Source organism: Aspergillus heteromorphus (assembly GCF_003184545.1).
Source record: "Aspergillus heteromorphus CBS 117.55 chromosome Unknown BO70scaffold_3, whole genome shotgun sequence".
Taxonomy (NCBI): Eukaryota; Fungi; Ascomycota; class Eurotiomycetes; order Eurotiales; family Aspergillaceae; genus Aspergillus; species Aspergillus heteromorphus.
In genome coordinates this window covers 1323223-1337114 of record NW_020290408.1, presented here as the reverse complement: position 1 = coordinate 1337114, position 13892 = coordinate 1323223, and the positions used below count along the sequence as shown (strand labels likewise).

The following is a 13892-nucleotide window of genomic DNA, read 5'->3' as shown; positions in this document are numbered from 1 at the left end:
CTTTTCCTTGAATGGTCGCAAGATATGGATATTAGGTACTCCGTACTAGTTGGATTATGTTGTCCATCCTAGCAGTAACCAGGGAACAAGCTGGAGTGGTTCTCTTTTCCACACAAAGTAAAATGAATTCTGGACCGGTGCTTCTCGGCCTTCTTCTTGCACGCTAGTTAACTAACTAGTTACGCGACGCGAGATGTGTCATCCAGCAGAGTTGGATGCCTCACGATCCCGTCGGTCTTTAGCTCCGAGCCAGTCGGTGGATGGAATGCGCTCCTTTTCATGAGGGAGGTAAGGTAAGCTGGGAAAAATAAGGGCGATCTAGTAATATATACCGAGGTCCGATATCACGGGAAGGCCAATTGCTTGGGTGTTGATCCGGGCAGACTCTATCGCCAAGTTCCCAGCTCCCCATAATCATATTGGGGGGTCCACCGGGACCATCGCCCTATTAGGGTCCTAGTCCCAATGCGGTATAGGGGTGGGTGCCAGCCATGACTGCATCGCAGGACAGAAGAACCACGGGTTCTTGATAAACACCACGCACAACGATCCTTTTTTCCGCCACCACTCAGAGTTACTCCGTAATTGGGGCAGCCCCAGGGGCGTACGGGAGGTACGCCGTCGCGCAGCTCTAAATCGACAGGCAGGTAAACAAAAACATGGCCTATGAGACACTGGGTGTCGAGACCGTCAAACAGGAGACAGGTGTTCCAACTACGAAACGGTTTGAAGTGTGCACCTGTCTGTCTGTCTGTCTGTCAGTCCATCAGGTCGGTCGGAGCATATCTATCGATCAAGCGCGGCGAAGGAATGTTCGCCGTTAGGATCCCTGCCTATTTATGGACACCCCTTACCATCACGGGTAGCAGAGGATGACGACATCGGGGTGTTCTGTCCAGCGGCAGTACCATGGGTACGGAGGCTGACTACTACTCTAGGTACTCTTCCACATTAGCCCTCTGCAGTCCTGCACCCCATATAGATTTCGGGTGGATGGCGAGCAGTGATTGGAGCGAGGGCCATCTCTCATCCATGTTCGCTTCGCAGTGGTTGGTCTTTAAATATCCCTCCATGTCATCTCGCTCGCCAACTCTGGTACGGGAAGCCTGTAATACCCGACTAATCGAAATACCTTTACTATTAGTAGGTGGGTTATCTGCAGCGTGGCAAGACACGCCGCCTGACCATGCCACTGCATGGCCAACTACACCAGTCAAGCACTATCGCTATTACTAGTGGAGAGCGACCAATATTAATAATACTACTGGCTGCAATCACTAAGCCAGCCTACTAATAATAATAATCCCTCGACGATTCTCCCCGAATCTATGGGTCCGAACAAGCGCCTTGCGACTCTTCTTTCTTCCATGGCCTCGCAGACACGGGACGCGAAACGGACTGAAACTCCTACTGGCATGGAGTTTTATCGCAGGTTTCAAGGTCACGGTCATGAGGCTAAACCGGATTGCGATCTTCGCCCTGTGCATCCGTTTCCAGCCCCATTTTTACTGGGGCTTCTACGGATGCAATCACGTTCGGGGGTCCGCCAGCGGGGGAACCCTGTCATGATGTACCTGTAGCCAGCAGCCAGCAGCCACCCACTCGTTTTCGAACTTGAATTTCTGGGGTCACAAGAAGTCGCAATAACGGAGAGCATACTCCAGATTAGGACTATCAAGGTCTATCGCATACCGTTTAAGTATTACGCAGACAGAGATCGTGAGACAACAGGACAGGCCTTCGTTCATGACTTTACCAGTACATAGCATCCGAACGGTGCTTGGCGCCATCCATCTTGGTATGGATTGCCATGCAACTCCGAGGGCTTGATAGCACCCCCATGCACACGGAATACCAGGTTTATCTCGATGTTTGAACCACAGTAATTATTGCGATGTGTTCTGAGGAAGTAATAACGCCTTGAGGCCCCATCAAATGTCTTCTCCAGACCGTGGAATCCAAGCTCTGGAATTTTGTCTGATCTGACAAGAAGCCCGGGCACATCTTGCAGGAGTGTAGTAGAAAGATAGCATGAAACAAATAACCAGGAGGGCCATTCTCTTATCATAATAACGCCACCAGTCTTCAGTCGGCCGGCCTGGCGATAATGAAGAACCGCTTAGTTAGTTAGTGGTACCTAGTGCACACCGCACCTTGGATCTTGTGTAACCTCTCGAAAAGTGACATCATGGCATTTATTGACCTCAGATGCATAGGGGACACCATTACGCAGTGCCAGTGAATTTACAGCATTAGCTTTGCTAGTAGCAGTATTGTATGTAGCATGGAGATATTTATGGAAGGCCACCGGTTATCAGAGACAAGGCTGGGCTGGGCGGCTGTTGATAACTCCAGGAAATAAGTATGTTTTAAGGGGTCAGAGGAACAAGGTTATCCTTGTCCCGCACTGATTTTTCTAGAAATCTTTAAGCCAACTTACTTGAACACTCTAAGTTTTTTTAGTTTCACTAAATCCGTTACCACCGAATAATGGAACCTCTTAGTGTTCATAGGATGGTTCTCACCTGGAGAGCTGTTGTTTTGAACTTCCGGGTAAAAAGTGGTGGTTTGGCCCCTCCACATGCTCAGGATCAGGGGTTTTTTGTTTCTGATTCTCTCCGAACGATCATGTCATACCATGGGAGGATTGGAATCTCCTGATAAGCCAGGCTACCCTAGTCAGTCAGTAGGCAAGTAAAAGTACATACATAGATAGTCTTGGTGGTGGTTGTTTGCTCGCCCGGTCGGATCGGGTTGGCCCTCTCAGCGATCATGGAACCGGTCGTCCCCCTTGAACGACACGGAGTAACATACTCTATCTATTTCGGGCATGTCGGATGATGCTGTGTTCGACTGATTGGCAGCGAGGCTAGTTCAGGTACAATGCAGCCATATCGGGATCATTTCCATTTGACTTCTCGGATCTCCCATCCCGCTCGTGTTTCCAGCATATCGAGTATCGACGCTACGTAATGGGTGGTTTTGGTACCCACATCGACATGATACACCCATGACTTGAGCATGACGGTCCGTCTGGGGTTCCCTGTTGAGCCCGTTGTCCGTCTCTTTCCTTGTCCTTCAGGTGTTTTTTCTTTCTCTGTCTTTCACAGTCCTGCACCTCATCAACAGCCGTGTATAAACGTGGTTGGTGCGCATGATGAATCCGCTATCTAGCGTGACACCCGAATATTCCGACTAGTGCCCAAGCTTGGATCATGGCACCTGTAGCCACAATGGTGGTCCAGGGGAGGGAGACGGCGAGAGTGATGGAGGTGAGATGAGGTGAGGCGAGAGAGCGACGAGAGTTCAGGAGTTCAGGTGGCCGGCTCAGAGCCTACTCCGGCCTACTATTTACTTGGCTGCTCGTGCTGGTTCTGGCACGAAAGCACGACGGCTGATCTCCCGCTCCGGAACAGCCCTCGTGATGCCCAACGGCAGCTGACTAAGACCGGCTTATTCAGGAAAACCCACGGCCTCAGGCCCGCAAACCCCCCCCCCCGACCCCCCAACCAAAGTTCTCGCCTGGACTGAGAAACCAAGCTGATCCCCAAGTTGCTTGCTTGCTTGCGACCTCACGCTCCTTGACTGGTGGAGGTGCTGGCAGCTGGTCTCTGAAACACCCGTTTCACCATATCCGTTCCCTCCGGTTACTCCCTCGACCCCCGGTGCCCGCGTCGCATTCTCGAACCCGTGGGTGTTTCCCTGCATCTCAAAGAGGGGGCAGCGCCTCGCTCTCCCTCCACCATCCTTGGCGATTGAACCGTTTTCGTCCCTATGAATCCTGCCCCCCCTGTTTCAACAGACCATCCGCCTCAAACACACGCGACTATCTACTCACTAACGCCGTCCGATCTATGGCCGTGAACTGAGAGGCCGACCCTGTTAGGATATCGCGATAGTCGGTGGAGATGGAGGACAGCCATATCCTGGGTGACGATCTGCCGCTCCCACCGGCACGACTGTTCGAGCGGCTGGCACATTTGCCCGGGTACACATGGGATCAGTCGGTCGAGCCGTTCCATTCGACATACAACCACTGGCATGTTTTCGGTCTTCGTCATGCCGCCGAGTCGGACGTTTCCACACCCGCCGCGACCTCGTCGGGCCCATCGAGCCTGGCTCGCAATTCCCCGCGCACCGAATCCCGACCCCCGTTTCGGCATCACTGGAGGAGCAGCTTAAGCGAATCCAGTAGCGAGCTGTCGCTGTCCCGCATCGATCACGAGGCAATCTGGATCCCAGTGGTGGCTCGGGTCTCGTCTCACGTCGTGAGACTTGAGCGCGAGTTTCATATGCTTAGATCGATTGTACAGACCTCGGATCCGGACTGCAACCATACGATACGCCCTATAGACCTCATACGCCTTCCGCCAGACCCCGGTGATGTCGGCCCTCTACTCGTCGCCATTTTCGAATCGCCTGGCCCGAACATGATGCAGGAAATGGTCGCGTTCGGGCCCGCGTGGTTTGCAGTTGGCGGCAGGCCCGACAGCAACGAACCGACTCCCGGCGAGCAGGTATCTCTTGCGGTATTCCTCGACTTCGCGATCGGCGCATGTGATGCCCTCGAACTCTTACACTATGGCCTGAAGACAGTGCACGGCGAAATTCGCGGAGATGCCTTCCACTTCAACCGCGAGACGGGGCTAGTGAAGCTGACCAACACGGGAAATGGCGCAAGGTCCTTCGACAACATACTGAGCGAGGGGTGGTCGTCTCTCTCAAGAGAGCTGGGTGTCAAAAACAAACTGCAGTTCATCGCGCCGGAACAGACGGGAAGAATGCCCACTGAACCTGATAGCCGGACTGATATATATGCGCTAGGAGTGCTGTTTTGGACAATGTTGGTGGGCAAACCGGCGTTCACAGGAAGCGACCCGGTCGAAGTCGTCCAGAATGTCCTCGGGAAAAAGCTTGCACCGGTTTCAGCGAAGAGAATGGATGTGCCCGATGCCGTCTCGGCGGTCATCCAGAAGATGACACAAAGGTCGGTCAATGAGCGGTACCATACTATATCCTCTGTGAAGCGTGATTTGGCGCAAATATCCGAACTGCTCGGAGATGGCGATAGCGAGGCATTGAAAGAATTCCAGATTGCTCAGCGTGATGTGTCGTCTTTCTTTACACTACCCTCCCGGATGTTCGGTCGGCGAGAAGAATATGACAAGATTATAAGTGTCGCCGAGAAGGTCTCCAGACGTCAACACTCTGCGTATGCGAGGGCAGCCGCGCAAACCTCCAGCGGCATTGGTTCCAACTCCTCCATGTCAGACGGCCGTGTTGATAGCTTTGAAATTGCATCGGCCTCCAGCGACTCAGAGTCCTTCAATCTTGCCTCTAGGGCAGCGTCCAACGGTGCCCCTTGTAACCTAGGACGTGTGTCAACCCACGAATCCTTGCATAGCACGGATTCTTCTCTCTCAACCCCCAAGCCTGGAAACTCATCGGGCAAAGCCAAGAGCCCGGTGGAGTCTCGGGCATCGTGGGATAATGGAGACAGGGATAGTCCTTCTGTGGGTACCAGCACGCAGAGCCACGGGGAGTCTCTGGGATCGGTAACCAGACCTAAGGCTGCACATAAACTTCGTCGCGTCGGAAAATGCGAGATAATCACCATCAGCGGCTCCGCAGGCATTGGGAAAACGGATCTTCTGAACCGCGTCCAGCCGGCCATCCGTAAACTTGGCTACATTGGCATAGCTCGTCTGGATCGAGCTAGACGGATCCCGTTTGAACCTTTTGCCAAGATTTTGGCTAGTCTTCTTCGACAAATATTCTCTGAACGCGATGTGACCACCGAGTACCACAACAATATCCGCACAGCCTTAAGACCGATGTGGCCAACGTTACATCGCGTCCTGGAGCTCCCCGAGCAGCTTATGTCCTCTGGGGGAAACGATAAGCAGATTTCGCCCAGGCTTTCCGCAGCTCAGCATATCTTCAAAGAAGTCTCTACGAAAGGCGAACCATCCAAGCGTATCGCACTGCCTCGTCTCGATCAGGGACAAAGCTCTGTGGATTTCTTTCTTTCCAATGCAGCGTTAAAGAATATGCGGTTGATGGAGACGTTCCTAGAGATTTTGAGGACCCTGTCTCAATACAGGTTGATATGTGCATGTGTGGACGATCTACACTATGCCGATGACGAGACCCTTGAATTGATCATGAACATTGTGAAAGCGAAATTGCCTTGCGTTCTGATACTCACGAGTCGGAAATCAGAACTAGAATCCGACACCATCAAGTCGCTATTTGAGTCTGCAAATCCCAGCGTGACCAGAGTTGTGCTCAAGCCACTGGGAGAAGAAGAGATCATGCAAGTAGTGGCAGCTACGATGCATCAAGCGCCCAACCCGATGCTAACACCCCTCGCCGCCGTTATCCAGGAAAAGAGCATGGGCAACCCGTTTTTCGTGCGCATGATGCTCGAAACCTGTTACAGCAAGAACTGCATCTGGTATTCATGGAAAAATTCTGTCTGGGAGTTCGACCTGGATCGGATCTTCACTGAGTTTGTGGCACCCAGGTACGGCGAAGGGCTGGGACTGGGATTCATTGCGAGGCGTCTTCAGGAGATCCCGCCGGCGGCCAGGTCCATCATGGTCTGGGGTGCCTTGCTGGGAAGTCCGTTCGCGTTCTCGTTGGTACAAAAGCTCCTTACCAGCGAGTTCCTGTATTCCAGCGAGGACGACGAAGCTGTGGATCTCACATGCCCGCAAAATGCAAATCTAATACGACAGACGGAAGCCGATATGGTCGTTGGTTTGCAGTATCTTGTGCAAGCGAACCTCATGATTCCCGGAAAGACGGATGATGAGTTCAGGTTTGTCAACGATCGGTTTTCGCAAGCTGCCCTGTCTTTGACCGAGGGCCGAAATGTCGAGAAGATGCATTTCATCATATCCCAAGCCATGATGAAGTACTACCACGACGGACGCAGTCGCTATGCGATGGCACGACACGTGGCTCTTGCTTCCCGGATAATCAAATCCCGCGTCGTTGAACGGCTTGAATATAGGAAGATTCTTTGGGACGCTGCCCAGACTGCTGCGCAATCGGGTGCGCGACCTACTGCGCTTTGGTATTTCCGCCATTGCATTACCTTCCTCCAAGACGACCCCTGGGATGACAACAACACCGATGTCTACTACCGCGAAACTCTGCGGCTGCATATTGCCACAGCTGAAATGTCATGGTCTCAAGGCCACAATACCGAGGCCTTGGATCTCCTGGACAAAGTGTTCGAACATGGGAAGAGCGCCGTGTGCAAATCACGGGCGTGGATCGTGAAGGCCAAGATATATGCCCAGATGGGCAACCATCTTCGCTCGATGGACTCGCTCCTTACGTGCCTGGAAGAGCTTGGCGTGCATCTCCGAGAGCCCACAACCTACGAGGAATGCGACGCTGCATACCGGAACCTCGGCGCGTATCTCGAGAAGGCAGATCTGGAGGCGATTGTCCGTAAGCCTGTCAGCAAGGACGTTGACATGATAACTATCGGAGAGGTCATGGCCGAGGCTATGGCTGTCACATACTGGGATGATGCCTTGACGTTCTATCGGATGGCCATTGAAATGATGAACCTCCACCTCTTCAAGGGTGGCTTCGTACAGATATCTATAGGCTGCTCGCATCTTGCGATGATCTCCTTCAGTCGCTTCCGGGACTTGGCACTGACTGTGAAGCTGAGTGATTATGCGCTCACTCTCCTTGAGCGGTGCCCGGAGCCGTGGACCCAAAGTCGGGGCTCTATTGTGCATAACCTGTATGTGGGTCACCTGCGGGTTCCGCTGTCATCGACGCTCCCTGCTCTTGAGAATTCCGTCGAGACATCCTTTTCGATGGGTGATCCGTACATCACACTGATCAGTCTCTCTTCGATGGCAATGACGAGGCTTTTCTTGGGCCATGACATGGCCCAGGTGGAGGCATTCTGCAATGAAAGCCCGGAAGACATCCCTGACTGGGTAAACGATACTCGTGGTGGCGCCAGTCTTCTTGCAGTGAGGTGAGCATCAGAATCCTACCTTCTACACTGCATCGAAAGCATCGGAAGAAACGAACTAGCTAACAACTATGCCTATAGACAAGTAGCGCGCGCTCTACAAGGGAAAACATCCTGCCGCTATGCAGACCTTATCATGTCTGATGAGCATCACCATACATATGAGTATATTGCTTTCCTTGACAATAATGCCAGTAACGCCGACCGACCGCGCGACATCTATTGGGGACTGGCCATGATTCCCCTGTTCGCTTACGGGCATCACACTCGAGCCATCGAAGTGGGAATGCACATGATGGATACAATGCCCAGACTGTGGTCTGCGCGTGTCTCATACATCGTTTATTTCTATCTCGCACTGTCCCTCTTGACGCTCCACAACGAGTACCCTGCTCGCGGGTATCTCGACGAAGGCTTGCAGACGGTGTTGAATTATAAAGCCGAAGTTGACGTTGCGCGAAGTGCCTGTGATGCAAACTACGGGATGTGGTCGCTGATATTGGAGGCCTTGATCTGCGAAGTGCGGAATGATCACACTTCGGCCATTCAAGCTTTCGAGGTAAGCGCGGCAGCTTTGTTTTCCTTTCCTTTCGTTTACTTTCCTTTCTTTTTTCTTTGTTTCGAAAAATGCTAACATGGCTAGGCTGCGATCGATCACTGTCAGATTCATGGGTGGCCGCTGGAGGAAGCTCTTGCTCTCGAACTGCATGGTATGTACACCGGGCTTATCTTTCCCCCCACGATATCCTCTTGCCTTTTGTCCCTCCCCCCACGTTCTAACCCCTGGCTAACCTTGAATTAGGAGAGTTCTTGATCCGACGTGGCGCCAAGCGGGCGGCGCGTTCTGTAATGCAGGACGCCATCGCCGCGTGGGCCGCGATAAGTGCCGTGGGCAAGGCAGCGCAGCTGACCGAGAAACACGAGTGGCTATTGAAAACCGCCACGTCCTCGAGAAACGTCGATGTTGGCTGTCAGACCGTGGACTCACTTCTTGGGATCAATCGCAACACTGGACAGGAACACATGGGTGTACCACCAGCGATGGATGAAGACGATAGGAAACAGCGTTGGATAGAGCAAAACGGCGTCACTACGGGTGAACGCTCGTTGGATATCTCAGGAGTTGGCCTCGGTAAGCTCGGTGCTTTCCTTTGGATAAGCTGCTTGTTTTCTGACCGGGAGCAGATATCATCGACCTGTCAAGTATACTTGAATCTAGTCAAGTCATGTCGTCCGAACTTCAGATCGACAAGCTGTTGACGAAGATGATTGAAATCGTGCTGGAATCCTGCAATGGCTCGGACTCCGCAGTCATTGCGACCAACTTCGACAACCACTTTACGGTGGCTGCGGCCGGAGACCTGGAGAAGGGACAGCGATCGTTTGTTGATGGCCTCCCGTTCTCCGAGATTGAGGATAAGATGGCCCACCAGATCCCTCACTACGTCATGCGCACGAGAGAGGAAGTTCTGGTCCATAATGTTCTGGAGGACGAGCGTTTCTCGAACGTCAACGAGGCCTACCAAGCCAGATATCCCCTCGGAAGGTCAGTCATCGCACTGCCGATCATGCAGGCGGAGCATCTCCTCGGAGTGATCCATATTGAAGGGAAGCCGAATTCCTTCACCCAACGAAACGTCGTGGTACTGCACTTGCTCTGCAACCAGATCGGCATCTCGCTCTCCAATGCATTACTCTTCCGGGAAGTCCGCAAAGTCAGTGCCACAAACGCTTCGATGGTTGAGGCGCAGAAGCGGGCATTGGCTCAGGCGCGCGAGGCGGAGCAAAAGGCCAAGGTGGCCGAGGCTGAAGCGAAGCACAATGTCAAACTCAAGGAAGACGCCGCCAAGGCCAAGTCCGTCTTTTTGGCCAACATCTCCCACGATCTGCGGACACCGATGAACGGCGTCATCGGCCTTTCGGAACTCCTCAAGGGAACAAGACTGGACAAAGAGCAGGATGAATACGTGGAGTCGATTCGGGTGTGTGCCGACACGCTGCTGACGTTGATCAACGACATTCTGGACTTCTCCAAGCTGGAGGCAGGAAAGATGAAGATATCCACCGTCCCGCTCAACATCCGAGAAACGATATCGGAGGTGGTTCGCGCGCTTCGCTACACGCATCGGGATCGAGGTCTGGAGACCATCGAGGACTTGGACAAAGTGCCACCGGACCTTGTGGTCCTCGGCGACCCCGTTCGCCTACATCAGATCTTCATGAACCTTCTCAGCAACAGTTACAAATTCACCCCCAAGGGCTCTGTAACCGTCAAGGCGCGGGTCACCCGGGAAGGCAAGGGACGCATCCGTCTCGAATGCTCAGTATCGGACACAGGAATCGGCATCTCCGAAGAGCAAAAGTCGCGGCTCTTCCGACCATTCTCGCAAGCCGACAACTCGACGGCGCGGTCCTACGGCGGCAGCGGGCTGGGATTGAGCATCTGCAAAGCGATCATTGAAGACGTTCTCGGCGGCGCTATCTGGCTCGATTCGACCTCCGGGGTTGGCACAACCGTGACCTTCCACCTAGCGTTCAACAAAGTCAAAGACCCGATCGCCAAGGCCGCCAAATCCAAGATTCCCAGCCAGATCGAGAACAAGGCCCCCGTTCCGATCGCGCGCGACCTGACGATGGTTCCACGCGACCAGATCCGGGTCTGCATCGCGGAAGACAACCCGATCAACCAGAAAATCGCGGTCAAGTTCGTGACGGGCCTCAACCTGCAATGCGAAGCGTACAGCGACGGGCAACAAGCGGTCGACGCTCTCCGGTCGCGCTCCCGCGACGGCACCCCATTCCACGTCGTCCTGATGGACGTGCAAATGCCCACGCTGGACGGATACAACGCGACGCGCGAGATCCGGAAGGACCCGGACCCCAACGTGAACGAAGTGCTCGTCATCGCCATGACGGCCAGTGCCATCGAGGGCGATCGCGAGAAGTGTCTCGGCGCCGGAATGAACAACTACCTCCCCAAACCCGTCCGCTCCACCATCCTCAGCGAGATGCTCGATCAGTATCTCGCCCCCGTGCCGACGTACACGCGCACCCGCCTGGCGCATCGTGAGCGCGGGAGCGTCAGCACCGAGGCCGGTACCCCCAAGAGTCACTCCGTCTCGCCCAATATCAATGGTCAGGTCATCACGTTGACCGCCGAAGAGGAGACCCAGTTGCAGGATGGCAGGCCGATAGAAAATTAGATTTCGCAAGTTATTAGGTGATACCCTGAGAAGAGAAGAGAAGAGAGCTGAAAAGAGATGCATTCGTGACCCCCTCCCCTCCTGCGTGCCTTGCGTCCGTAGACACGGCGATCCCCTCTTCCCTGCATGAGTGCGGATGGGTTCACCTCCACCCACTCCTTTCCACAATTGGCGTCGCGAGAACAGTCGAGTTGATTCCTTCGAACAGGGATACATATTCCATATACAGTGTGCTTTGAATACCCACAAGATACCACCACGAAAAGCATCAGACGGGAAAGGGGAGGGAGGGAGGGGATGGGAACGAACGGGGCCGGACGGACAGAACGACAGGATGGCTGACTTGACTGACTTGACTGACTACTACTACTACTACTACTACTTCCTGTCTCTGCGTCACTCTTCTGTCTCTGTCCGAATTTTGTTACTAGCGATGATGACGAAGGATATGATATGATTTGATTGATGATACCATTAACGCCCACTCAGTTCCATGGAAGTTGAGGTTGTGTTGTGTTGTGTTGTGTTGTGTTGTCTTGCGTTGCGTTGCAGTGGCAGTTGCGCATTCGGGCATTACCGTTACTATTATCATTACCTACCACTCTACCTTACCTAGGTACCATTTCCATTTTCGTTTCCATGCGTGGTCTTGTATGCATGTAAGTATGTGTGGGGAAATGGGGCATTCATCTCTTTCTGCTCGATTGGTATATTCTTGTGTTGTTGTCTGCCTACATTGCCTTGCCTTATACTCCACTGGTTATTAGTTAGTTAATTGGTTTGGTTAGTGAGCTTAGTCGCTGTTCTCATGGAAGGATCGGGTTAGGTTGGGTTAGGAAGGAGAGGTTCAATCAATCCTACCTGCTTGCCTGCTTGCCTGCTGTTTTTATTTAGAGCTTTTATTTTCCTTCCTCTTCTTATCTTCTTTTGATTATTCTTCTTTTCTCCTCTCTTAAATTTTCCATTAGTATTTATAAATATAAACTTATTCCCCTCTAGTACTCTCAACCTCCCACCCCTTCAAAGACAAAAAGATCTACTGACAAGTCCCCCATAATCCCATTCCCAGCTCTAGATCCCCAATATCAGTTCAATCTATGTTATATACCAAGTTTTAGAAGAAGAAAATTCATTGTTCACGTCCATATATAGTACCACTATTAAACCCGCAACTATATAATAAGTAAATAATCCCAAAAAAAGGCTATAGACAAAAAGAAACAAACCCCCCAAGTCGTGATACTTTTCCCCATCACCCACCCCCACCACCACAAATCCACTCTCATTCTCATCCCATCTAGACCGCGCGAGTCCCAAAAACCCTAAACCGCTTAACACCGCCATCAGGCACCAGGGTCAACTTCACATGAGTAAATCCTTGACCGCCATTCACCAAATCGTCGCCCTCGAAGACATGTTCCGTATCAGCCTGACAGGGGCGATCGCCCTTGACCAGCTCCACCCAACCGGGATGATCATGCGCAGGGACGACCGCCTGATCACCTTCTCCGGCCGCAACAAGGCCATGGACTCTGACCGCGCGGGGAAAGTTACCCCTGAAGTCCTTGGTATCGACCACGACCTTCGACACGGAAGCGGCAGGAAGACCCAGTTTCGAGATGGCCCAGTCGACGTGGCCGGGGGCGCGGGAGCGGGCGGTCTCCCAGCCATCGCCCATGTCTTTTCCACGGCCGGGGAGGAGCAGGTTCGAGGCCGGGGTGTAGTGCTGGTCTGAAGCGGCGAGGGACAGGCCGCCCAGGAGGGCGGAGGAGAGTTCCTCGACCGGAGCAGAGGCAGAGGCAGAGGCAGAGGCAGAGGTGGCGAGGGGAGAGGGGATAGCGTGGCCGTAGAGACGGAGACGACCGAACCCGCCGTCCGGGTACATGAGGAGACGGACGTGGGTGTAGGGCTTCGGGGAGAGGGGGTTGTAGTCGGGGACTTTCCAGGCGCGACGCTGGGAGGGCCCGCACGGTTTGGCGGGGAGGATGGAGGACCAGCCGGTGTAATTGGGGTCGATGAGCTCGGAATCCGGGGCGTGCGGGGCGAAAGTGCCCTGGACTTCGGCCTTCTCGCCGAAGTTGCCGACGAAGAAGCCGGTGTCGATCTCGACGCCTTGGATGGCGGCGCTGGAGACGCCCAGCTTGATGACGACCCAGTCGTAGGGGGCTGGGTTGTGGCGGCGGGTTTCCCAGCCGTCGTACCAGGCGCCGGTGTGGATGAAGACGCCCGGGCGGTTGATGGGGGGTGTGGGAGTGAGCAGGTTGGAGGCCGCGGCGAAGTAGTCGTTGGAGCAGGCGAGGACGGTGCTGTTCAGGGCCGATGACGCCAGGTTGGTCGTGTGCGCAAAGACGGCGTCGATCTCGGGGCCGGGGATGTAGGAGGAGTCGTCGGACATGGTGGCGGTGGTATGTGTGGGTGGTGGAAGTAGTTCAATGGCAGGACAATGGGAGAGACGGACTCGAGGGAGGAAAGAGAAGAGCAGCGAGGCTTTAAGTAAGTTGGCGATGAGGGGAAAGCAGAGGGCAGCCTGAGGAGACGATAAGGCAGGCCCCGCCGATTACTCGATCTTATCACTTCATGCCGCGTGCCTTCCTCTTTGGTTTCTTGTCAACACCGTTCGTCGCTCTTCTTCTTCTTCTTCTTTTCTTCTCTTCTCTTCTCTTCTTATTTCCTCTTATCAT

At 53.6% G+C, this 13892-nt stretch overlaps 2 protein-coding genes across 2 annotated transcripts; one reads left to right on the top strand and one right to left on the bottom strand.

The window, feature by feature from the left end:
* Positions 1-3808: 3808 nt before the first annotated feature.
* BO70DRAFT_135323 (putative sensor histidine kinase/response regulator) lies at positions 3809-11507 on the top strand. Its single transcript, XM_025538077.1, has 5 exons — positions 3809-8011; positions 8090-8567; positions 8652-8718; positions 8811-9140; positions 9194-11507. Exons 1-5 carry the CDS (start codon positions 3909-3911, stop codon positions 11209-11211), a joined length of 6996 nt encoding a protein of 2331 aa, XP_025402994.1. The 5' UTR covers positions 3809-3908; the 3' UTR covers positions 11212-11507.
* Positions 11508-12377: 870 nt separating this feature from the next.
* Positions 12378-13890, bottom strand: BO70DRAFT_359155 (allantoicase). The gene has a single exon (XM_025542472.1). It carries the CDS (start codon positions 13604-13606, stop codon positions 12509-12511), a length of 1098 nt encoding a protein of 365 aa, XP_025402993.1. The 5' UTR covers positions 13607-13890; the 3' UTR covers positions 12378-12508.
* Between the last annotated feature and the right edge of the window lie 2 nt (positions 13891-13892).

Coding starts and splice junctions, on each gene's coding strand:
- BO70DRAFT_135323 (XM_025538077.1), top strand. CDS start 3,909: ATGGAGGACAGCCATATCCTGGGTGACGATCTGCCGCTCCCACCGGCA. Junction 8,012..8,089: donor GCCAGTCTTCTTGCAGTGAG/GTGAGCATCAGA, acceptor CTATGCCTATAG/ACAAGTAGCGCGCGCTCTAC. Junction 9,141..9,193: donor TATCTCAGGAGTTGGCCTCG/GTAAGCTCGGTG, acceptor GACCGGGAGCAG/ATATCATCGACCTGTCAAGT.
- BO70DRAFT_359155 (XM_025542472.1), bottom strand. CDS start 13,606: ATGTCCGACGACTCCTCCTACATCCCCGGCCCCGAGATCGACGCCGTC.